This window comes from Oryctolagus cuniculus, chromosome 7 (genome assembly GCF_051225735.1).
Source record: "Oryctolagus cuniculus isolate XC-2025 breed Fujian yellow rabbit chromosome 7, ASM5122573v1, whole genome shotgun sequence".
Lineage (NCBI taxonomy): Eukaryota > Metazoa > Chordata > Mammalia > Lagomorpha > Leporidae > Oryctolagus > Oryctolagus cuniculus.
In genome coordinates this window covers 125,231,518-125,256,630 of record NC_142873.1, presented here as the reverse complement: position 1 = coordinate 125,256,630, position 25,113 = coordinate 125,231,518, and the positions used below count along the sequence as shown (strand labels likewise).

The following is a 25,113-nucleotide window of genomic DNA, read 5'->3' as shown; positions in this document are numbered from 1 at the left end:
TTTATTCCTGTATTATCTGTCTGACTTAATATAATTGTTTATCTATGTTGTGTGTTATTGAGCTTCTTTAGAGCAGTTTCTCATTTATTATAATTATTTATTTCAAATTCTTTGTCAGGCAGTTCATGAATATTTCTGATGGGGTTAGTGAGTTTATTGAGTTCCTCCCCTGGTGTTATATTTTTCTGATTTTTCTTTTTCCTTCTATCTTTGTACTGACGTCTCCATATTTGGGGAAGCAGTGCCTGTTTCTGACTTTACAGACCATCCTCAGTAAGAAAAGATCTTCACTGTGCCGAAGGGCAGGAATGGACAACAATAGGAGCACACTTGTGGTACTGGGTCTGGTGGCGCATGGGGTGCCAATTAGGCATAACTGGAGTTGTGAATAAGAGAGGAAAACGGCAATGGCACAGAAGCTCGGGCAGCTGTAGCCCACAACAGCAGCAAATGTTTTATGAGTTCTGTGCACCCAAGAAGGAAGCTGAGGTCCCTTGTGGTACCTCTGGGTTCAGTGGTGAATGCCCCTGCATTGGAAAGGGACAGGGCTGCTAATGTAAGCAGATGTGATGACAACAGCCAGAGCTGGCACTAAAGGCTGGGGACAGCTGTGGGTGTCAGCGTGGCCAAGGGGCTAGTGGTGAGTGCATCTTTGGTGGTAACAGCCAAGGCCAGTGGAACGTATATGTGTGGTGATTAAAGGTGACCACAGGCAGGCAACAGTGATGCAGAAACCAACAGTGTACCTGTGGCTAGCAACAGGCACAAATGCAGTGTTGAGAGCTGGGTGAACGTGGGCATTCAGTGATGTAGACTAGCAGGATTTGTATGCACCATGGCAACGGTCAAGACTGGCTGTGCACTTGTGTGCAGCCATGAGAGTTCATCACGGGTATAGGTGGCAGTTAAAGCAGGGACTGGTGGGTAAGATCACTGCTGGCTTTATGTAAGCATGCAGTGACCATGTGGGCACTCCAGGTGGCACTGGCACTGACTAAGATAGCTTCAGTTGGAGGAGACAGGAATCCAGACAACTGGGGTTCATGAGTGTGGAAAAACTGAGGAGCATCTGTGGTGAAAGCCACGGGGAGTTCCATGGCATTCCATAATAGCATTTGCATCTTTGCACACCGTCTCCAGCTAAAGCTGGAGATTGGGCTCCTGAACAATCATGCTCCCTCCCTTTTTTTTTTTTTTTTTTATGGCTATGCCTGTGCTGTGTTATCAGTAGAGAAGGCCCTTATCCCAAGGTTTGCATTGTATCACAGAAGTTACCACCCCACTGCAAAAGTTTAAATACACTGTTCTTTGCATCTCTCAACAGACTATTCACACTTTTAGAGACATGTTTCAAAATTTTATAACTTCCTCCTAACACAGTGCTCTATAAAAATGTGATGGATCGATATATGAGGCTTGAATGCGTAACTAGCACAAGATCTTAAGGTAGGATAAAAATGAACACAATAATTATGTAATAGTGAAGTCACTCTGGAAACCAGTGTTCATATTCTAGACAGGTACATATTCTAGACAAATGAAACATTATATACATATACATACAAAACTACTAAATTTGTCCACAGATGTTCAAAGCTGCATTTCATAGTATCCCCAAAGGAGAAACAACCCAAATGTCCATCAACTGAACAAACAAAATGTATTACATTCACACAATGTACTATTATTTAGTAATAAAAAGGAATGAAATGGTGACAGCCCATGGATAAAACCTGAAAACATTACCCTCAGTGATAGAAGCCAGACATAAAGATAACTTATTATATGATTCAGCTTCTATAAAATATCCAGAAGAAGCATAGACACTGAAAGTAGGTTAGTGTTTTTAAAGACTTGAGAAAAGAGGGTGGTGTCGGAAGTGACTGTTAATGAATACAGGGTTTCCATGGAGGACAATACAATGTTCTACAATTAGCCAGTGGTGAACACTGTGGATATAATAGAAACTACTGAACTGTGTACTTTTAAAGGATGAACTGCATCTCAATAAAGCTACTGTCAGTAAATGAACACAATAATGACAATTCTCTATTTACTTCATATTTTTAATCAGGAGATTAATCTTTGAAGTCACAATATAGTTATTCTGCCTGGTATTTAATGATCATCCATTTTAATCAATTATACAACTGTAGAAATAGTGGAACATTAAAGTGTCATTTTAAGTTGGCCCCTTTATCCCCTTAGAGGTGAGAAAACTGAGCTCCCAGAAAGGCAAATGACTTAAATACGGTTATATAACTAAGGGAAGAACCTCAATCCAGTGATTCATCTTTATTTCTTTGTTGCATTTGACATTTTTCTTCCTAATACTCCCACTTCTTTTTATTTAAAGGAAAAAACACATTGAAAAAATAGAAAAGCCATTTGTCTTTCATATTCAGTCCAAGGATTACTACTAGATTTATTGAAAATACAGCAAAAAGGCTAAGAGAATAAACAATTGCAGCTTTCTATTCCTATGAGTGAGAAAAGATAAAGAATAGTACTTAAAAATTTTACTCTTTAAAGATAACAGCCTAAGAACTCAGAGCTAAAGAGCAACAAAAACCACCCCTTCCTCCAGGAACCAGGGATCCTCAGATACTGAGCTACGAGGCCGTGTGTCTGTAAAGTTGTCCTTATCCCTCAGAGAGACGCCAAGTTTAATCCACAGGAAAACGTCTTTCAGAATGTTAGCTTCTGAAGTTCGGCTTTGAACCCCACATATTTTGCAGCCTTTGTTATAGCCAGTGGCAAACACAGGGGCAATCAGTCATTTCTGTGGTACTTATTCACTCAGGAGATTTTCTGTAACAGTAAAACATTTTTTTTGAAGGTCATACTTGGATTTCTTTTTTTTACCAAATACCAACTTTTAAATGAAGGAAGTTTTCACTTTTTCACATAAAAAAGTATGTTAATTTCCACTGGGAATATGCTTTTGAAAAAGAGCACCAGTTAATGGTAACCTTCAAAAGCCCACTACAGAGTATCCTCCCGACAGCTCACAGGCCGGCTGGCTCCGTGGCAGCAGCCTAGCATTTCTCCAGCTGGGGCTCACAGGTACCGAGGATGGCGTCTGGGGGCGAGGGCCCGGGAGCTGGGGGAGCAGGGGTCGAAGGATGGCCATAGCGACACGTGTGGTTGTATGCTTGATTTAGCTTAGGAGGCCCGAGCTGAATCCATTGAACATTGAGAAACATCACTTATGTGCCAGACTATCTACTAGATGCAAGAGCAAAGCCAGCTTACGTGAGGATTTCTTAAAGGCTCGCATGGGCTACGGCTCACTTTCACTTTGGTGACCGCATGTCCTAACCCGCCAGAGATGTCCCAGTCCATTAGTGCTGCTCCAGTAGAGAGCCCCCCATCTCTTCCTCCCATCCTAACTATGACCCTTTAAGCAGGCACCTGTGTGTATGTGTGTATGTGCGTGCCCATCCTAAATATGACCCTCTAAACGGGCATGTGTGTGTGTGCTCCCATCCTAACTATGACCCTCTAAAAAGGCATGTGTGTGTGTGTGCACATGACTTGTATGTATGTATGTATTAAACAGGTTGTTTTTTTTTCAAATTCCATGATAAATTAGATATACAAATCTCCTACAACCAGATCCCAGAACAGTGGTCCTGGTCCATAGATCACTGTTTGAGATCTAACCCATTCTTTTCCCTTGACAGCTGAGGAAAGAAGTAAAGAGAATTAAAAAGATTCTGGAAGAAAATAGCAGAGTGGATTAAGGCAAAATCTTAGAGAACTCCTGGCCCCATCTCCTATGCCCTTTCATATCACAGATAGCCATACCAAGACACTGTTAACATGATGTTAAGATAGTATTTTATATTATAAAATTTCTAATATAAAATTAAGTCATCTAGTTTTATATTTTAATCTATGTTTATGTAAATTTTTAAAATTTAAAACATAACTGCAAAATTAGCCAAAGATGGACTTACTGGTAAAACATTTTCTGTAGTTAACTCTTCAAACCACAAGGAAAAATTCACTTATTCCCTATTCTCTGCTTTCCTTCACCTCACTTTCTTGTAAATATGCAGTTAACTGCCACATTTTTATCTTCATCATATCACTAGCTTCACAGTGGTGTACTGGGGTAGAGGAAGACCACTTATTTTTATCAATCAACAAACAGATTTTTGAGTCCCTACTAGAAAGCATTCTGCTACAATACTTTACTCCCTTTGTGGTTCCACGTATCCTTTAAAGTGAGCTGACCACTTCTTGGATTAAATAGCCTTGTATGATGGATAAAAAACAGTAGAAAATACTAGTTAAAATATTGTGTAAACTCTTGGGAAGTTCATTTCTATACAGTTTATCTCTTTTGCTCATTACCAAGAAAAAAGAGTTAATATTAATTAAACCTTACAAAGATAGGATAATCAGGCAAAGAGAGGAAAGGAAGATGGGCAGGTGTTATGGCAGAAGAACATTTCTAGAGAAAACCTATTCTTGGTTTGTAGGTGGTGGTACAAGACACATGCGAGAGAATGTCCTGTCACAGGCCAGAAGTTGTGATTGTGGAGACTGGCTTTGGTATTAGGATACCTCACATCCCTCTAATCGGAAGAAGCTTCACCAGGATGATTCACCATAGACGTAATGAACTCACTCAAGTCCAGCCACTGCGCTCAATTAGAATCACCTGTTTTTAAAGAAAGCCATACAGATTTTGATCACATCAAACGTTTTCATTGAGAAGTTGACACAGACACTCATACAGTTTATCCTGGATGGTCTCAGAAGCTTTCCTGTGTATGAGAAACAGAACTACAGGCCTTTTTGTATAAGTTCCTGTACATCTTGTCCATGCTGTTTTCAAAGACGGGCCGGTGGGATTTTCCCTTGTAAGAAGCTGCTCTGTTGGACCAGTATTCACCATCATCCAAATGGGGTGTGCCACGTGGCCGCTGAAATGAGCTGCAAGAAAGGATGAGAATAAGTTTAAAACAATGGTGAATCGGCCGACACCGTGGCTCAATAGGCTAATAAAAATAAGTGAAGTTAAGTGATTTGCACAAAAGTAGTAAGCTGCTACGTGAGAAAGAAATCCATGTCAGTGGTTCTAAATTCTTTGCTGCTATGCCATGCTTCTCAAGGAAGAGCAGAAAATTTAGTCTGAATGTGAACCTCTCAAGGAAGAATCCAATTTTGAAGTGACTGGAATGCACTGTAGGCTGCAGAGCTTTAGTGGAAAGAAGGGCAGGGAAGGGAAGGCAAGGGAAACCGATGAGGTAGCTCAGCACTAGGCGGCGAGTAATGGGATAGTGAAGCAACACGCAACTCGCAATGAAGGGCGAAGATACCAAAGTTATAATGTTACTATACTGATAAACTGTTGACTGAGTTGTTTTTAAATAAATAATTGCTCCACTGCAATAAATGAAATCCTTGCTATAAATCAGACCTCTTAGGCCTAGGGGAGATAATGAATTTTGTGCCATGTAAAACTTATATCCTGGCTACTAAACGTGACAAATATCTTCTTCACAGATTTAGAATTTCACTTCACACAGATTCCTCCCGTGCCTTCTCAGTTCCATGAAGTTACTTCTGTTAGTTGTGAAACTGGAACTCTTGGTGCTGCGTTCCCGTGTAAGCGTGTGTTTTCTTTTTCAGTAAGCCGCATGTTAGGTATGTCACAAAACACAGAAATATTTTGGTTTCTTTGTTGCCCTCAGTCATCAACTTTACTGCATACTGCTGGCTAGATAATAACATTCTTCTCCAATCTATGTATTTTGTTTAATGTCCAGGCTAGTTCTAGTGTAATAAACCTACTCAATTTGAGTTTCTAACACACATATCACTACCCAGCTCTCTGAAAGGTGAACTGTAGGAGGGTTACTAACTTTTAAAATCACATTGTGGGTCTTTTCCAATTTGAAAACCAAACTCTTAATCACTATCTGAAGTGCTATATTTATTGTTACCAGGCATAGGTTTGTATTGTTTCTGATTCCATTAGAGAACACACCCTTTCTTCAAAACTTAAACTGCCTTACAATAAAACCTCAGTGTTTACAAGGCATAGGATTCAGAAAGGACCTCAGGACCAACTGTGATCCTGCTAAGGTTCACAGAGAGAGAGAGAGCTAAAGTGGCCCAGACAACTTTTAGAGCTGGCAAAAATTGGCAGGGAATTTATTTTTATTTTACATTGTGGGGATCGTGCTGTGGTGTAGCGGGTAAAGCCCCCACCTGCAGTGCCGGCATCTCATATGGGCACCAGTTCAAGTCCTGGCTGTTGCACTTCTAATCTAGCTCTCTGTTATGGCCTAGGAAAGCAGCGGAAGAGGGCCCAAGTCCTGGGGTCCCTGCACCCATGTGGGAGACCCAGAAGAAACTCCAGGCTCCTGGCTTTGGATCAGCGCAGCTCTGGCCATTGCAGCCATGTGGGGAGTGAACCAGTGGATAGAAGATGATTCCTCTCTCTCTTTCTCTCTCTCTGGTTCTGTTTGTAACTCTGCCTTTCAAATAAATAAATAAATAAATAAATAAATCCTTAGAAATAAATGAATTACAAAGCTTTGTAATTTTGTAAGCAGTACTATGGTTCTCTGACGATAACTTGGGGATTGGTTCAGTCTGGAAGTCAGAATTGCAAAATACAGATGCGAATGTAGCCCTAATATGGGAACCAAACAAAGAGAATCAAAATCCTAAACACAATATTTACTTCTAGACATGGAAGCACTGGCTCTCTAACTAGTGACGTGCGAATACAGTGAGTCAATTTTGACTTTATTGCTGGGTATATTAACAAGTTTAAAGTGTGCGAACGACACTAAGATACCCTATTATAACAATAGGCTTTCAAAAAACAACACTTCTCTATTTTACCAATAATATCTTCAGTATTCATTCATGAAAAGCATTTAATAAATTACAACCAAATTTTAAATAATACTGAATCCAGACTGTTCTCAATAAAAGTTATCTTAAAAGCAGGAATGATATTGTTACTTCATTAAATGCACGGCATTTTTTCCCACCAACTTACTCCTGCCACTTGAATAGAAAGTCCGCAATTAATTATTACAATGGTGTTAGGAAAAAAGACAAAAAAGGACAGAAGCCAGGAAAACACAGAAAACTGAACAATTTCAAATTGTAAGTATTGATAAGGTATAAGTCTGCTGAATCCAACAGCTGAGCTTTCCCAAAGAGTTTCTACTAACTCGTCTTTCATGAGTATGGGTCACACTTTCCTGTTTGTTTACATGTCTCAATTCTTTGGTTGAAAACCAGACATTTCTGATTAATACTACAGCAATTCTGCATTCCAACCTCCTTACCAGAGTTCTTGTTGGTTTCATCTGTTAAAAGGTAAACATATACTGAAGCAGTGGACTCCTTCCCTCTCACCGTATATCAGCTGGTGTCTCCTGCTTCTTTTTTTTTTTTTTTTTGTTTTCCATTGCTTCTATTGTTGAGCCTGGCTTCCCAAGAGCTACCCTGGGTCAGTATAGCTAAGTGATCAGCTGAAGATTAGTCAGAGCCAGTAAGCCTGAGAGGCTTTAATCTTTTGCCAATGGCCTATGTGTGGCCTGAGGAATATATTCAGAGTTTATCCAGTCTACAAGTCTGCCCTGGATATTACTTTCTGCCCCCAAAAGACTTCACATTAAGCCATGGATTAGTGGCTCACTAGGGCCCTCTCTAGTCCATGAGCATTTGTACAGCCCTGTGCATGCACATAACCTTCTAGACAACCAGAGGAAGGAGAACTTTATCAAAGCCAAATTTGGCCATCTTTCCTGGGGATCTTTACTGCCTGTCCCAACAAGACAGTAAAGGACAGTTGTCTGTCCCAATCAATATTCCCTGATTGTCTGCCAGTGGGATCACTATCACTTTTGTTAATGCCCCAATTAACAATTACTAAAGAACGTTCTGCTTTGCATAAAGTTAGTCCTTCTGGTATCAGAGTTGCCTTTCAACACGACTGCTCCCCTTGTGCCATGGAACTGAGGAGCAGTGGAAGGAGATGGAAGCTCCAAGTTAAAATGCCACAGATGCCACTGTTCTTACTCAGGTTCAATAGATTTTCTTGATAAATGTTTCCTAACTTCTTATATGGCATTGGTCAATTTTCAGAGTTCTTAAATTGCTGTTCTGTATAATTCTGTCCATTTTTATTATTTGTTTTTAGGGATGGGATTTGCTGAGCTCCTCACCCATTCATTCCAGGGTCCATGCAGACATCAGCAAGTGTCTCCTCTGGAGTGATAATAAGAACCCAAACTGCCTCTCACTTCTGCCCATTTAGTTCTCAGGAACAGCAAGGGGGTAATTAAGTGTGTGTTCTTTCATTTTTTAGAAGGAAAGTAAAATGGGAATAACTTTCTGGCTTAGTATATAATAAGACTTGAAGACAAAACTGAAATAAGTCTTGATCAATTTAGTAGCTTCTGGAACTATTATTAAAACACTTGTAAAAGGTCTTGAAGGACTGGCCCTCCATTGCACCTGTCTGAATATGTGTGTAGGAGAGACATGACAAGGGTTATAAAATGATCTCAAAATGTGCAAGCACAATGTTTTTCATACTCTGCTTAACTCTTTCATTTGAGAGATAACAATCCTGGGTGATCAAACTTAGTCATTAACATTGCTTGGTAAACAGAGAAAAAGAACCAGCACTGAAATTTATGGCAAAATTTGAATTGAGAATGGTGCTTTTAAAAATGTGATCTATTAAAATCTATCTCTATTAGAATCATCCATTGTATTTCTTTTTTTTTTAACTTTTATTTAATGAATATAAATTTCCAAAGTACGACTTATGGATTACAATGGCTTCCCCCCCATACCGTCCTTCCCACCCACAACCCTCCCCTTTCCCACTCCCTCTCCCCTTCCATTCACATCAAGATTCATTTTTGATTATCTTAATATACAGAAGATCAGCTTAGTATACATTAAGTATGGATTTCAACAGTTTGCTCCCACACAGAAACATAAAGTGAAAAATAATAGATGATTTTTTTTAAATGATGATGAAATCAGAGCAGACCTATTGTCATGTTTAATCCCAGTGAGAGTCAAGTTGGGAATTGATAATTTCTTTCTTTCTTTTTTTTTTTTTTTTTTTTTTACAGAGGATCAGTTTAGTATGCATTAAGTAAGGATTTCAACAGTTTGCACCCCCATAGAAACACAAAGTGAAATATATTGTTTGAGTACTCGTTATAGCATTAAATCACAATGTACAGCACATTAAGGATAGAGATCCTACATGAGGAGTAAGTGCACAGTGACTCCTGTTGTTGACTTTACCAATTGACACTCCTGTTTATGGCATCAGTAATCTCCCTATGCTCCAGTCATGAGTTTCCAAGGCTATGGAAGCCCCTTGAGTTCTCCGACTCTTATCTTGTTTAGACAAGGTCATAGTCAAAGTGGAGGTTCTCTCCTCCCTTCAGAGAAAGGTACCTCCTTCTTTGATGACCTGTTCTTTCCACTGGGATCTCACTCGCAGAGATCTTTTGCCAGAGTGTCTTGGCTTTCCATGCCTGAAATACTCTCATGAGCTTTTCAGCCAGCTCCGAATGCCTTTAGGGCTGATTCTGAGGCCAGAGTGCTATTTAGGGCATCTGCCATTCTATGAGTCTGCTGAGTATCTCACTTCCCATGTTGGATCACTCTCCCCTTTATTTACTCCATCGGTTAGCGTTAGCAGGTACTAGACTTGTCTATGTGCTCCCTTTGACTCCTAGTCCCTCCACCATGACCAACTGTGAACTGAAATTGGTCACTTGGAATAGTGAGATGGCATTGGTACATGCCACCTCGATGGGATTGAATTGGAATCCCCTGGTATGCTTCCAACTCCACCACTTGGGGCAAGTCAGCCTGAGCATGTCCCAAATTATACATCTCTTCCCTCTCCCATTCCCACTCCCATGTTCAACAAGGATCACATTTCAGTTAATTTTCAACACTTAAGAATAACTGTGCATCAATTACAGAACTAAACCAGTCATATTAAGTAGAACAGACAAAAAAACTACTAAGAGGGATAATGTATTAAGTTGTTCATTAACAGTCAGGGCTATGCTGATCAAGTCACCGTTTCCCATAGTGTCCACCTCACTCCAACAGGTTTCCCTCTTGGTGTTCAGTCAGTCGTCACCGATCAGGGAGAACATATGGTATTTGTCCCTTTGGGACTGGCTTATTTCACTCAGCAATCATCCATTGTATTTCTTCATATTTAAGGTCTCCATGTAGGAACCACAACAGATGGAGTAGGGAGTGGAAATCTCAAATTTATAAGAAGTGTTTAGCGAATTATTATGCATACAAAAGTTTGAAAATTACATTCTTTCTTCTAACTTCATGTATTTTTACTCAAATTAAAATTAATTCATTTAAGAACCCAAAATTGTAATGCTAATCCATACAACAATCTAGGGAACACGGCTTTAAGAAAGAACAACAAAGAGTAAAAAAAGAATTTTTTTCTTTCTGAATGGTTGTACCCTCTGAAACTTCCCTTTCCTCTCTGGATTGTTTCTCTTTCATCTATATATTATAATTCATCTATAAAATACTACGTGCCTTAATGATAGGTCAAAGCCACTTCTTGCTTGGGAGGGAGTAACTTTGGAAAAGGAGTCCCACTCACACATATCTCCATGTGCTCACAGATGGTAAACTGGGCAAAACCCCCGTTAGAAATGCAACATCCTCCATTACTTGAGTCTTGTTTCTTATAACTGTTCCTAAGGAATCTCAGGAAGGTAAAGGCCATATGGTAAAAAGAAGTAAAAGCCATATGGCCATATGGTTGTGGAGCATCCAAGGATTCAGAGAACTTTGTATAAACTGGCATTTTGCAGTTTTTAGTACTTTTTAATATTGCATTTTATGGCGACTGACACAGCTTTCAGAAGTCTTCAAAGGACCTGCTTGTGTAGCCTTGCAAAAACTAAATTATTATAACCAACATTTCTAAAATTTTAAGCTAAACGAACATGCTTTTATGTTATTAAGAAAAAGGTTTACTTGTGGTCTAAAGTTATGGAAACTTTTTAGATTAGAATAAATGCAGCTTTAAACATGTGGATTTGCAGAGCGGCAAATAAATCTTAAGTAGAATGCAAGGAATCACTGTTAATTGACTACATTTGTTTTCATTAAAAATTTCAGTAATACAAACATTACAATATTTTAATAAGAACTTACATATTTTGAAAAATTAATTATTGAGAACCCTTCTGAGTCCCAAGTCCCCACAAATTCATAAGATTAAGAAACGAGTTATCTGTATATCAGCTGTAAAAAGACACAGCGTTAACCAAGGGCATACCTATACTCGGGGTCACTGTCATAGGCAGAGTCTCTGTACAAAAGACCTCTTTTCAGTTCCAGTTCATCGTCTTTCTCTGGGTCTCTCTCATCCTAAAAATAAATAAATAAATAAATATTTTCATTGATTCATTTTCCTTTGTATCTTATCCTCCCCCATTATAAGAATTTTATTCAAATGTTTGTATTTCTTAGGAAAGAAACAAAAGGGTAAGAAAGAATTCATTATATTTTTTGAAGAAAACTATAGCTTTATTATAGTTTTGTTAATGCTGCTTATCAAAGACTAGCATTCACTAAATACTTCTTGGATCAATGAATGAATGGGAATGGACGTGTTAAGATATATAGCTTAACAGTATCTTACATACTGTCATGCAATTTCCAAAAAGACTCTGCATTCTGACTCCTCAGCATTTGACAAAAATCATGTTAATACAAGCAGTCTTATGTGCACCTATGACTTACAAAGAACATAACCTGGGATTATGCATCATAAGCCAAAACGCAGTACAAAAAAGAAAAGGCAAAAAGAAAGTTAAGAAGGTTAAAACGAAAACACGTAAGGACTGCTCTACCTTGCAGGAGCAGCCTGTTCTTACCTTCTAGTAGACACATACAAGGGCTCTGGGTAGAGGACTCTGAAGAGAAAGCTTTGTAAACTGTATCATCTACAGTAAGTTCCTATGCATGTTGTTTATATCATTTAATATCAATTATCTTTCTGCGCCTGCTAGCCAACACCCTTGTTCGCAGCCAAACAGGAACTGACTTAAAGAAAACTAGTAACAAAAGGAAGCAGGAAGCACAGATAAACTTTAGTATTAATAAGGGGTTCATTTATTTGATGTGAAAAGACAGGTGAACACAGATTATGACGAAAAATGATTTTAAAAGTTTGCTGACAGGGGGCCGATGCTGTGGCACAGTGGGTTGAAGCCCTGGCCTGAAGCGCCGTCATCCCATATGGGTGTCGGTTCTAGTCCCAGCTGCTTCTCTTCCCATCCAGCTCTCTGCTGTGGCCTGGGAAAGTGGTAGAAGATGGCTCAAGTCCTTGGGCCCAAGCACCCACATGGGAGATCCGAAAGAAGCACCTAGCTCCTGGCTTCAGATCAACTCAGCTCCAGCTGTTGGCGGCCATCTGGGGAGTGAACCAGCGGATGGAAGACCTCTCTCTCTGTCTCTACCTCTTTCTGTAACTCTTTCATATAAATAAAATAAATCTTCAAAAAAAAGTTTGCTGACAGGATAAAATCAGGAAGAGTAAAAATATAAGCAACAAATAATAGGCAAAATTTAAAAATTACAGAAAACATACATAAACATTTAGAATTGTTATTGCTCTAGGTTTTAACATTATAAAATTAACTCCAACTGATTCTTGTTTTCCCTTAATTTATTTTGGTCTATTAATACAGTTAAAACAACCTTTTTTTTTTTTTTTTGACAGGCAGAGTTAGACAGTGAGAGAGAGAGACAGAGAAAAAGGTCTTCCTTCCGTTGGTTCACTCCCCAAATAGCTACTACAGCCAGCTTGCTGCACCGATCCGAATCCAGGAGCCAGGTGCTTCCTCCTTGTCTCCCATGAGGGTGCAGGGCCCAAGCACTTGGGCCATGCCATCCTCCACTGCACTCCTGGGCCACAGCAGAGAGCTGGACTGGAAGAGGGGCAACTGGGACAGAATCCAGCGCCCTAACCGGGACTAGAATCTGGGGTACCAGCGCCGCAGGCAGAGGATCAGCCAAGTGATCCTCAGCGCTGGCCAACAATCTTTTTTTTTTTTTTTTGAGTTAGTGCTTGAATGGTATTCATGCTTTTATTTTAACCTTTATTATTAGATATTTTTCTTGAACAGCATATAGTTGAATGTTGCATGTATTTATCCACTTTGATAAGGCAATGAAGTAATTATTACTTTATTAACAACACAGAAAAAGTAACTAACATTAGTAAGTGTGAAAAACAAGGTAAAGGAAAGAAATTAAATGGCTATCTTGAGAGGAGGAAGAGCACAATTTGCACTGGCACTCAGAATAGTGGTTAAGAGCCCCGGGAATGCACACAGACCACCTCCATCCTATATCCCATTTTAGAGTGCCAGGATCTGAGTGCTGACTCCACTGCCAATTCCAGCCTTGTATTAGTGTCCATCCAGGGAGGGATCAGGTGATGGCTCAAGTACTTGGGTCCCTTCCACCCATGTGGGAGAAACTGGATTGAGCTGCCAGCTCCCAATTTAGCCTGGCCCAGTCTCAGTTATTGTAGGCATTTGGGGAGTGAACCAGTGAATCCAGTGAATGGGAGATCTCTCCGTCTCTTCTGTCTTTCTGCAGGAAGATAGATGGGAAGCAGGGGTGGGAGTCAATCACAGACACTCCAATATGGGATGCCTGGTGGCCCACACAGCTCTTTAACCCCCTGCATCAGGATGCTCACCCCTAACACAATGTTTTTTTTTATTTTTTAATTTTTATTCTTTTTTTTTTTTTGACATGCAAAGTGGACAGTGAGAGAGAGAGACAGAGAGAGAAAGGTCTTCCTTTGCCGTTGGTTCACCCTCCAATGGCCGCTGCGGCCGGCGCACCGCGCTGATCTGAAGGCAGGAGCCAGGTACTTATCCTGGTCTCCCATGGGGTGCAGGGCCCAAGCCATCCTCCACTGCATTCCCTGGCCACAGCAGAGAGCTGGCTTGGAACTAACATAATGTTTTAAAAAACTATTCATTTATTTGTTTGACAGAGAAAGAGAAATAGAGACAGACAAACAGGGAGAGATTGCCTACTGACTGATTCATTCCCCAAATGCCAACAAGAGTTAGAGCTCAGGTAGACCAAAGCCAGGAGCTGGGAACTCAATCCAGCTCTCTCGCATAAGTGGCAGGGACCTAACTACTTGAGCCATCACCTGATTCCTCCAGGGGTCTGCAGTAACACAAAGCTGGAATCAGGAGTGGAGTCAGGACTCAAAACCAGGCCCTGTGTTACGGGATGTGGTTTTACCAAGTGAGTCTTCAACTACTATTCCAAATGTCCATTCCTATTTCATAGAATCAAATCAAGGTCTTTGTCTAAAATGAGTCCAGGGTCTGGGCTCCTTGGGGACAGTTTCCATTGACTGCCTTTCCCACCTTTTCCACTGTTTGTTGTTGCTGTTTATTACAGTTGTTCTGAATTATTACTGTAAAATCCTTGCTGCTTTTTGAGGGTGATCCCTGGTATCTTTCTTCTGTTAGCTAAGAGGTCAGGTAATGACTGGACAAATATTTCCGTGAGCTCTTCAAACCATTAAGTCTCCCGGTACTTGCTGGAGAGGCTGTGTGGGGCTAAGCCTTAATTTCTTGAGGGCAGAGCCTTAATGTCAGCCTAAACTGATAGCTCAGGGTCCTTTGGTCTTCCTTCATCATTTATAATGCCTTTAGATATCTGCACAGTCCTACAAATCTATATGGTCTTCTAAAATCCCGGGAATATGAGGGAGCTTTTCACCGTCTCTATGGATATATATAGTTTTCTTTTTTAAGCTTTTTGATTATCCTCTTTTTTGTTCCAAACTACCAAAGAGGTGTCCCCGGCAACCTCCAGACAGGTCAGTAATGACACTTCTCTGGAAAGGGTATTTCAAGAAAGCCCAACTGTATTTGCCCCTTGTAATGGTAGGCAGGATGTCGCTTTACACTGAGTTCATGGGCTGTTGGTTTTTAACATGGGGCTAAAGAGCAGCTAAGGGGGCCTGGGAAAGTGAGAATGCCCCAAAACTCAGTGCTCTTTCCAGTATCAAGCTGTTTTTCTTGCCAGGGCACTTATTTACATTCCACTCTTTTTGTTATTTTATTTTTACCATTTCCTTTTTAAATTCTCTCTTAGAGTTCCCTTCTTCAGCTTATATTGTCCATCTCTCCTGTGTTCTGGTCCACTTTTTCCATTAGAACCCTTCACATACTAGTTACAGTCATTTCAAACTTTCGGCGTAATAATTTCACATGTGTGTCATATCTAAGTCTGCATCTGGTGCTTGCCTTGTCTCTTCAAATTCGGTTGTTTTTTGCCTTTTATTGCACTCTGTAATTCTCATTTTCAAAGTCATACAAACTGTACAGAATAAGAGACGATGAAAACAGACCTGTGGAGGAAGGACTGATGGGAACCTTGCTAGAAGCTACTCTGTGCTTAATGCTTGCTGAAGCTATAAATGCAAGAGCCTGCAGATTCCTCCAGTGTCCTTGTTTTTGTTTCCACTCTTGACGTGGGTCTTCCCTAAGTACTCCAGCAGATATGACGCGCATCCTGAAGCTCTCTTAGCTGTATAATCCATTGTTATCCTAGAAGCCTGTTTATGCGTTGGTAAGGTATAGGGGAAGGGGGGCACATTATTTAACATTACAATTAAATCACAGTATTTCAGTGGACCTAAAATGCTGTCTGGTCTGCAGCCTCACAAATATTTCTTATTGTATGGCTCCTCAGACCCCTCAGTGAGATGGGAAGGTTAGATGGTGCTAGAGAGAGAAAGGAATATGCTTGCTCCACGGCTCTGGGAAAGACTGATGAAACCTTTCCATCCGCACAGTAGGATTAGTCACAGGTATATTTCAGATGGATTGCTTTTCGTCCCCTGTCAGAGTCAGGAGGGGATTTTTCTAGTATCTTCACCTCGATAACTTGTTTGAGTTCCTGGAGATAAAGACCATGAACTTGTGATGGCTTGCAGGAGTTTCTCATGCTGTGTTAGCCAGGGTTCTTCAGAGAAGCAGAACCAACAGCACATGTATACAATTAGGAAAGTTTAATATCCAGTAGTTCATTTTCAGCAATGGATAGAACAGAGAGAAGATCAATACGAAACAGAAGACTGAACAGCACTAGACCTAACACAGAAACTAGACCTAACAGCATCTACAGAACACTCCAATGAACAGCAGAATATACATTCTCTCAGATACATGTGGGAAATCCTCCAGGAGAGATCACATTTAGACAATTTAGTCTAACTAAACTTGAAAGAACTTAAAGGTATACAAAATGTTACATGGCCACAATGAAACGAAATTAGCAAGAAATAACAGAAGGAAATTCCGTCTTTTTTTTTTTTTTTTTTTTTTTTGACAGGCAGAGTGGACAGTGAGAGAGAGACAGAGAGAAAGGTCTTCCTTTTGCCGTTGGTTCACCCTCCAGTGGCCACCGCGGCCGGCGCGCTGCAGCCGGCGCACCGCGCTGATCCGATGGCAGGAGCCAGGAGCCAGGTGCTTTTCCTGGTCTCCCATGGGGTGCAGGGCCCAAGCACTTGGGCCATCCTCCACTGTACTCCCTGGCCACAGCAGAGAGCTGGCCTGGAAGAGGGGCAACCGGGACAGAATCCGGCGCCCTGACCAGGACTAGAACCTGGTGTGCCAGCGCCGCAAGGCGGAGGATTAGCCTAGTGAGCTGCAGCGCCGGCCCGGAAATTCCGTCATTTAACAACTATGTACAAATTAAACAACTGAAGGGTTAATATTAAAAGATCTTCCATGTCCTGGTTTGTGCTGTAAACTCAAAATTCTAAAGCTATAGGTGCTGTTTTTGCTGTTTTTCTTGTGGGCTTGGCTTGTCTACAGAGAAAGACAAACTTTGTTTTTTATCCAGTATATGGAACAAGGATGGATGGATGTTCCTCTAGGTCCCTATTCAGTTCTGGGAAAATGGACACCCTACTTAATCACACAAGGGCTTTTGAATGGATGCCACCTTTGTGTGTGTGTATGTGTGTGTGTATACATGTGTAACTGAGAATCTAGAAATGAACCCACACATTTATATTCAATTGATTTTTGACAAAAGTGCTAAGGTAATTCAATGAGGAGAAGAACAGTATTTTTAACAAATGTTACTGGGATAATCATATTTTCAAGTGTGAAACAATTAATTTGGACTCCTTACTTCACACAAAAATTAAAAAATCAAATACAAATGAATCAATAACATAAATTTAAAAGCTACCACAATAAAACGCTTAGAAATCATAGATAAGAAAAGCTGTGATCTTGGAGTAAGCACTGATTTCTTAGATATGACATCCTAAGAACAGACAACAAAAGAAAACATAGATAAAGTTGTATTTTACCAAAATTAAGAGCTTTTGTACTGCATGGGATAGTATGGGGAAAGTGAAATGACACCTGCAGAATGGAAGAACACATTTGCAAATCAGAGATCTAATAAAAGGCTTTATATAGAAAACACACTGTGATCTTAATAATAAAAAGGTAATAAAATTTTTAAATGACCAAAGAACTGAACAGATATTTCTCCAAAGAGGATACACAAATTGCCAAGAAGTATATGAAAAGATGTTTCAAATCATTAGTCATTAGTGAAATACAAATCAAAACTCCAAGGAGACACCACATCACACACATTAGGAAGATGATCCTGAGAAAAACAGAAAGTTTAGCAAAGATACTGGGAGCAGTTATCCTCAAATCACTGCTGGTATTAAATGTAAAATAGTGAGTTACTCTGGATAATAATTTGGCTATTATTCATGATTTACCATGTAAATTTCAGATTTACCATATAAATGTTCATAGTAGCATGATTTTCAACAACCAAAAAAGTGGCAACCACCCAAATCAATTAGTCTAACTGTTAATCAGTGAATGGAGAAACAAAATGTGGTATTACCCATACAATGGAGTATTGTCTAACCATTTAATAAAGGGGGGCAGTGTTGTGGCATAGCTGGTTGAGCCTCTGTGTGCATCACCAGCATTCCATATTAGAGTGCCCATTCTAGTTCCAGTGCTCTGTTCTGGATCCAACTTCTGGTCCCGAATACACGAGCCACTGATACTGATATGGGAGAGACCAGGATGGAGTTTTTGGCTCCTGACTTTGACCTGGCACACCACCGAGTATTGTAACTACTTGGAAATTGAGTAAGCTGATGGAAGATCTTTCACTCCCTCTTCCTCTGTCACATTTTGCCTTTCAGATAAATAAATAAATTTTCAAAATAAATATAAATTTTCAAAAGGATGGAGTGATGCTATATCATACTCAAGTCTTTAATACATCAGTAAGTTAAGATGTCAGTCACAAAGACCACATACTGAATAAATGCATTCCTATGAAATTTCCAGACAGGCATCTGCAGAATTACACTGGTGGGTGCCTTGGAGTCGAGTGAGGAGAATGATGTTTGATTCTGATAGGGTACATGATGTCTTTCTTGGGATGATGAAATGTTTTGAAACTGGACGTAGTAAAAGTTGAACAATTTTCTTGCTATATGAAAACATACTGGGTGAATTTTATGATGGTGAATTATATTTCAATAAGCCATTTTTTTTTTAAAATAAAAAAGGTTTTTTAGCAGAATAGGTGACCTCATTGTTAGTTTTTACTATCTCAAGTAGATACATATTTCCTCATTATGGTAATTCAGAACATTTTAATGATTAATTGAAGGGGGTAAATAATGCATTAAAAGTTTTGTAGTCTTTCCTGTAAGTACAGAGAAGCTCAGAACAATATGATTAATAAATGTGATATTGTAGTACTTATATAGAATGTTGTACCCCATAATGATGGGGTATATGCTCTCTATGAACACAAACAGAATTACTAAAACTGACTATATATCAAGTCTTAAGGAAATGTTAATGTTAATACATTTCAAGTAATTCATAGTATGTTCTCCGTCTGGGAAGTAAGCTAGCTGTGAATAACAAAAGACAGAGTATCCAACTAGATGGAATTTTAATTACCATGGAGCAATGAAGAAATTGCAGTACCAAATAGAAAATATTTTCAAGTGGGTGATAAAAAAGATGTAAAACCAAAATTGACATGTACCTAAGGTCAAGCTTAGAGACAAATCTGCATTATCAAATGTACAGAGACAGAAAAAGAAAGGCTGGAGGGATGGGAACCAAGACGGTGACTAAGTAAGACGATCTGGCTGCCACTGAACAGCCATACACATACCACAGCGCCTTCACAAGAGCCACAGGTCAGCCACCACAGTGCCTCATCTTGCTAAAATCCAGCTGCACTGACAAAACTGCAACCAGGAATGAGTTGGCATGTCACTCCCCCAGCTCCAAAGAGCCTCAGGCAAGAGAGGCAGCTACTTAGAGGAGAGGGACAGGGAATGGAATCCCAGGGCGAGACTCCCTGCAAAAACATTCAATTGGATTGCGCTTCTGTGCCCTGGTTCCTAGGCCCATTCCTGTGGAGTGAATGTTTGTTGTTTCCAGACAGGTGGCTCAGCCACCACTCCCCACACCACTGAAACTCTAGTCATGCCCACAGGGAAGTTCCGAGAGGGAGCTTATTAGAACTGTACCTCAGAGCTCCAACCCCAGCCTGCTCTATGGAAACCCAGCACCTGATAGAGGCCCGAAGGCATTTAGCCCTGGTCGGCACTCACAGACTGAGAACTGTGTCTTTTCTCACCTCAATTCAAGAAAAATTTTGGAAACTACACAAATATGTGGACATTTGGAACTTACTCCTGAACAATCAATATATCAAGGAAGAAATCAAGAAGGAAATAAAAAAAATTCTTGAACAAAAGTGAAAATGGAAACCTATCAAAACCTATAGCAATCAATGCCTGTGTGAAACACACACAGAGAGAAAGATCTCACATAAAGAACTTATCACTGCATCTCAAAGGACTAGAAAAACAAGATCAATTCAACCCAAAAATTGGTAGAAGGAATAAAAAAACTCATAGCACAAATAATTGATATAGATTTTTTTATTGATTTATTTATTTTTTACTTGAGAGTCAGAGTTACACAGAGAGAGAGAGGGGTCTTCCATCTGATGGTTCACTCCTCAGTTGGCCACAATGGCTGGAACTGTGCCAATCCAAAGCCAGGGGTCAGGAGCTACTTCTGGGTCTCCCACATGGGTATAGGGGCCCAAGGACTTGGGCCATCTTCTACTTCCATCCCAGGCCATAGCAGAGAGCTGGATCAGAAGTGGAGCAGCCGGGACTAGAACTGGTGCCCATGTGGGATTGCCAGTGTTTCAGGCTAGGGCGTTAACCCACTGTGCCACAGCGCTGGCCCCAGATTTGAATATTTAAAAAAAAAAAAAAAACGAAATGAAGGGACGGTTCTTTTAAAAAATAAACAAAACTAATCAAATCTTAGATAGACTAATCAAGAAAATCCAAATGGCCAACAGACACAAGAAAAAATGATCAGGATCACTAGTAATCAGGGAAATTCAAATCAAAACCACAATGAGGTTTCACCTCACCCAGGTTAGAATGGGAATGCAAACTGGTAAAGCCACTATGGAAGTCAGTCTGGAAATTCCTCAGCAACCTGAATATAACCCTACCATACAACCCAGCCATCCCACTCCTTGGAATTTACCCAAAGGAAATTAAATTGGCAAACAAAAAAGCTGTCTGCACATTAATGTTCATTGCAGCTCAATTTACAATAGCTAAGACCTGGAATCAACCCAAATGCCCATCAACAGTAGACTGGATAAAGAAATTATGGGACATGTACTCTATAGAATACTATACAGCCATGAAAAAAATGAAATCCGGTCATTTGCAACAAAATGGAGGAATCTGGAGCATATCATGCTGAGTGAAATAAGCCAGTCCCACAGGGACAAATATATGTTTTCCCTGATCAGTGACAACTAACCGAGCACCAAAAAGGAAACCTGTTGAAATGAAATGGACACTATGAGAAAGAGTGACTTGATCAGCCCTTGTCCTGACTGTTGATGTACAACTTAACACTTTTTCCCTTTTAGTATTTTTTTTTTGTTCTACTTAATACTATTGGTTGAACTCTGTAATTAACACACAATTATTCTTAGGTGTTTAAATTTAACTGAAAAGTGATCTCTGTTAAATATAAGAGTGGGAAAAAGAGAGGGAGGAGATGTACAATTTGGGACATGCTCAAGCTGACTTACCCCAAACGGTAGAGTTAGAAATCTGCCAGGGGATTCTAATTCAATGCCATCTCACTAGTCCAAGTGATCAATTTCATCAATTTTAAAAGCTTATAATTTTTAAACTATGTGTTGAAGGAAGTAAGAATACCAACAGCCTATTTCTCTACCAAAACAATAAAGATCAGAGAAAGTAACACCCAAATTAAACACCACAAGGGTGGGGGACTCTTCTAAAACCTAAGGTACAATAAAGGAACTTTTACACAAAAATGAAAAAACCCAAAAACAAATTTAGGTAAATTCAGCTCTAGGAAGTTCCCAAGTTAAAGGAAATAGCAAACAATTTCTGAGATGAAAGAAGTAACTAATCATAGAGGAAGCTTGGAGATGCAGGAACCAATGAAAAAACTACAAAATGGTAATATATGTTACATTGAAATGAGTATTGCTTGCACAAAATATAATGATGTAATATGGTGCTTGAAATGTACCAATAATAAAAACACAGGAATAACAACAGCATATCAATTCAGGAATAAAGTTAAAGTATTCATTTATACTAAATTTTACTAAGAATACTGTTAATTTTTAAAATAAATAATTTTTAAAATAAAGTTAACCAGAACAATAAGAAGTTATAATAACTGGTAAAAAAGTAAATAATAATGTTTAACAATCCAAAGGCAGATAGACTAGAAGAAAATCAGAATATAAATTTATGAATTTATATTTGGATGTTGTATTCAACTATTTCAGTAGGGGCATTAAATATGACAGACTATATACTATAACTGAAAGACATTAATTGCCACATTGTATAGAAAAGTCAATACATGCAATTAAAATTCCTTTTAAATGTAAACAGAAAAGTTAAGAGTATAGTGATAAAGACGGATATCTCTTGCAAAACATTAAATAAAGCTATTTTAGCAATGGTACTATGGAATGAAAGACCAAAAGAAAATACTTTTTACAAGAAATAAAGACATTTAATAATGATATAATTCACATTTATAAACATGTAATCCCTTTATCAGCATGCCTGGAATCAAGACTCAGTTCATTTCTTATTTCACCTCCTGCTACTACGCACCCTGCAAAGCAGCAAGTGATGGATCAAGTGGTTGGGTTCCTGCTATCCACATAGGAGAGCTGGATTGAGTTCTTGGCTGCCAACTTCAGCCCCTAACTTGAGGCTGTTGTGGTATTTGGGGAAGAGAACCAACAGTTGGGTGCTGTCTATTTCTCTTTATCTCTACCTCTGCAATTAAAATACAGGGCCGGCATCCCATATGGGCATGGGTTTGGCTGCTCCACTTTTGATCCAGCTCCCTGCTAATGGCCTGGGAAAGCAACAGAAAATGGACAAGTGCTTGGGCCCCTGCACATGGGAAACCTGGAAGAAGCTCCTAGCTCCTGGCTTTGGCCTTGCAGAGCCCTGGCCATTGTGGCCATTTGGGAAGTAAACGAGCAGAGGGAAGATCTCTCCCTCTGTCTCTCCTCTCTAACTCTGCCTTTCAAATAAATAAATAAATCTTTAAATAAGTAAATAAATAAACTCTGTGTAAAATCTCCATTTTGCTGCCAGCACAAGCAATTTTTAGAGAACATCTAATATTTATTGGTTACTTTTACTTGGCTATCATTTTAAGTATGTTATATATTCTAAATCCATAAATATAAGAAACCTGTGAGAAAACTAGAGCAAGTAACTTGCACAAAAGACTGGTTATTCAGAGACTTCATAAAATAGCATTTAGTTCAGTTCCTGGCATGTAGTAGTAACTTCAGCTAAACTTATAAATCAGCTTCAATGAACTAAAACTTGAATCACAATTTGTAGTCCCTGGCAGATCAATAGCCTCCCTGATTTATTCTTTCACTATACTGTTTCAGCAAATCTCACACCAAATTCATACTCTTCTCTTAAGCCAACTGATCACTTAATGTTAGCAAATTTTTTTTAAATCTTCTTGAGTTCTTTTTTTTTTTTAAGATTTTTTTAATTTATTTATTTGAGAAGTAGAGTTACATACATTGAGAGGTAGAGACAGAGAGTAAGGTTTTCCTTCCACTGGTTCTCTCCCCAAATGGCCACGGCAGGAGCTATGCCGATCTGAAGCCAGGAGCCAGGAGCCAGGAGCCTCCTCCAGGTCTCCCACGCTGATGCAGGGGCCCAAGCACTTGGGCCATCTTCTACTGCTTTCCCAGGCCACAGCAGAGAGCTGGATTGGAAGAGGAGCCGCTGGGACCAGAACCGGCGCCCATATGGGATGCCAACGCCGTAGGTGGAGGATTAACCTACTGCGCCAAGGCGCCGGCCCTGCGAATTAATTTTCTTAAAAACATTAGTAAAACACTGAAACATGGGAGAATCCCTACTTTCCAGAGGAGAAATTGCCAACCAGCAGGTGGTATGAGTGCTTTGTTTGGCACACAAAATGTTTTGTATTTTTAATTTGAATTAGTTGACACAACTTTATATAGAAATCAGACCTTCAAAAATAATTAGAATGCCGGCACCGTGGCTCACTTGGCGGCCATTTGGGGAGTGAACCAATGGAAGGAAGACCTTTCTCTCTGTCTCTCTCTCTCACTGTCTAACTCTGCCTGTCAAAAAAATATTAGAAGATGTGGCAACACTATATCTGAAATTCTATATAGCAGAAATTAACTGGAACGGAGTAGCAGCCACTTCCTATGGAGAGGTTATACACTCTAGTGGAGTCAGCTTGCAATCAATCAGCTCCTTGAATACATCTGCTGTCATTACTCTTGGATTACAGGATTAAGTTTAAATCTTTCAGCCTGGTTTTCCATGACCTGGCTTAACAGGAATTTTCTGCTTTAACTGGAAGTTCCTTACAATTTCTACAGTGAGTTTTATTTTTTAAAAATGCATTTCTAGACAGGGTAGGCTGATGGGATTAAGTCACATGCATTTTCTTAATTCTGCTAAAAGGCATCAGTACTTGGGAGTTTTTTGTAACATGACCTGGTTTTATGCAACTTATGTATCCTTGAATAACATGTAAATCAGGATGCTTGGTGTTTGCGCCATTCTTATCTTTGGGTTTTATTTTTAACAGAATCTTCTCTGATCACTGACTTCCATTAGTTTGCTTAAGATGACTTCTCTTCACTTATTAATTATTGTCAAATTTCTGACATTTTATGTTTTAATCACCTCAGTACAAGTTAAATATTTAATGATTCATAAAGAAAGGACCCTTTCACAATCTTAGAACAGGTTGATATTCAAATCAATTCTTTGTGAAGTTTAAAAAAAAATCCACCAGCCAGTGTTTATATTTAGATTGTATACCCGGCCTGTGAACATTCTTCAGGTATGTCTGACATGGACTTTGGTCTGTCCGGTTCCCAGGAAACACAGGTTTCAATACATAGTTCACAGTGTCTTTCTCTGGTATTACATCAGTGCTTACTTATCTCTGTTACTGAACATGTATGCTCCCATGGTTGTCATTTGTTTGTATTTTTACATGCTCATGTTTGGGCATATCACTGGGTTTGTGTGTATCAGACTGTACTGTATGTGTTCATCTCTGTACAGCTTTATGGTTGACCAAAGCGTATTAATTATCTGGGTTACAACTAAAGTAGCTACATGACCTTATATGAGTCACTTAACTTTTGCAAGCCTCAGTGTCCTCATCTTTTAAAGAGTAAACATCAGTTTATCAGAAGGAGAAATGGAATAATACATACGCAATGCCTGATGACAGTAAACACTTAATAGAATTATTATTCCTATATAACCAATTTCTGTTTTGCCCTAGAAGAACATGCCAAGTTCTGCTTAGGTCTCTTACCCTTAGGTCTACATGGACACTGTAC

At 39.4% G+C, this 25,113-nt stretch overlaps 1 protein-coding gene across 2 annotated transcripts in view; it reads right to left on the bottom strand.

Moving 5' to 3' along the window:
- Nucleotides 1-2,045: 2,045 nt before the first annotated feature.
- SPATA6 (spermatogenesis associated 6) overlaps nt 2,046-25,113 on the bottom strand; it is a 129,095-nt gene continuing 106,027 nt past the window's right edge. For both annotated transcript variants that reach the window (XM_008265284.5, XM_008265285.5), the window contains exons 12-13: nt 11,345-11,436; nt 2,046-4,947 (exon numbers count right to left, since the gene is read on the bottom strand). In XM_008265284.5, the coding sequence (XP_008263506.1) occupies nt 4,767-4,947; nt 11,345-11,436 (273 nt within the window). In that variant the 3' untranslated portion in view covers nt 2,046-4,766. The remainder of the gene's footprint in view (nt 4,948-11,344; nt 11,437-25,113) is intronic.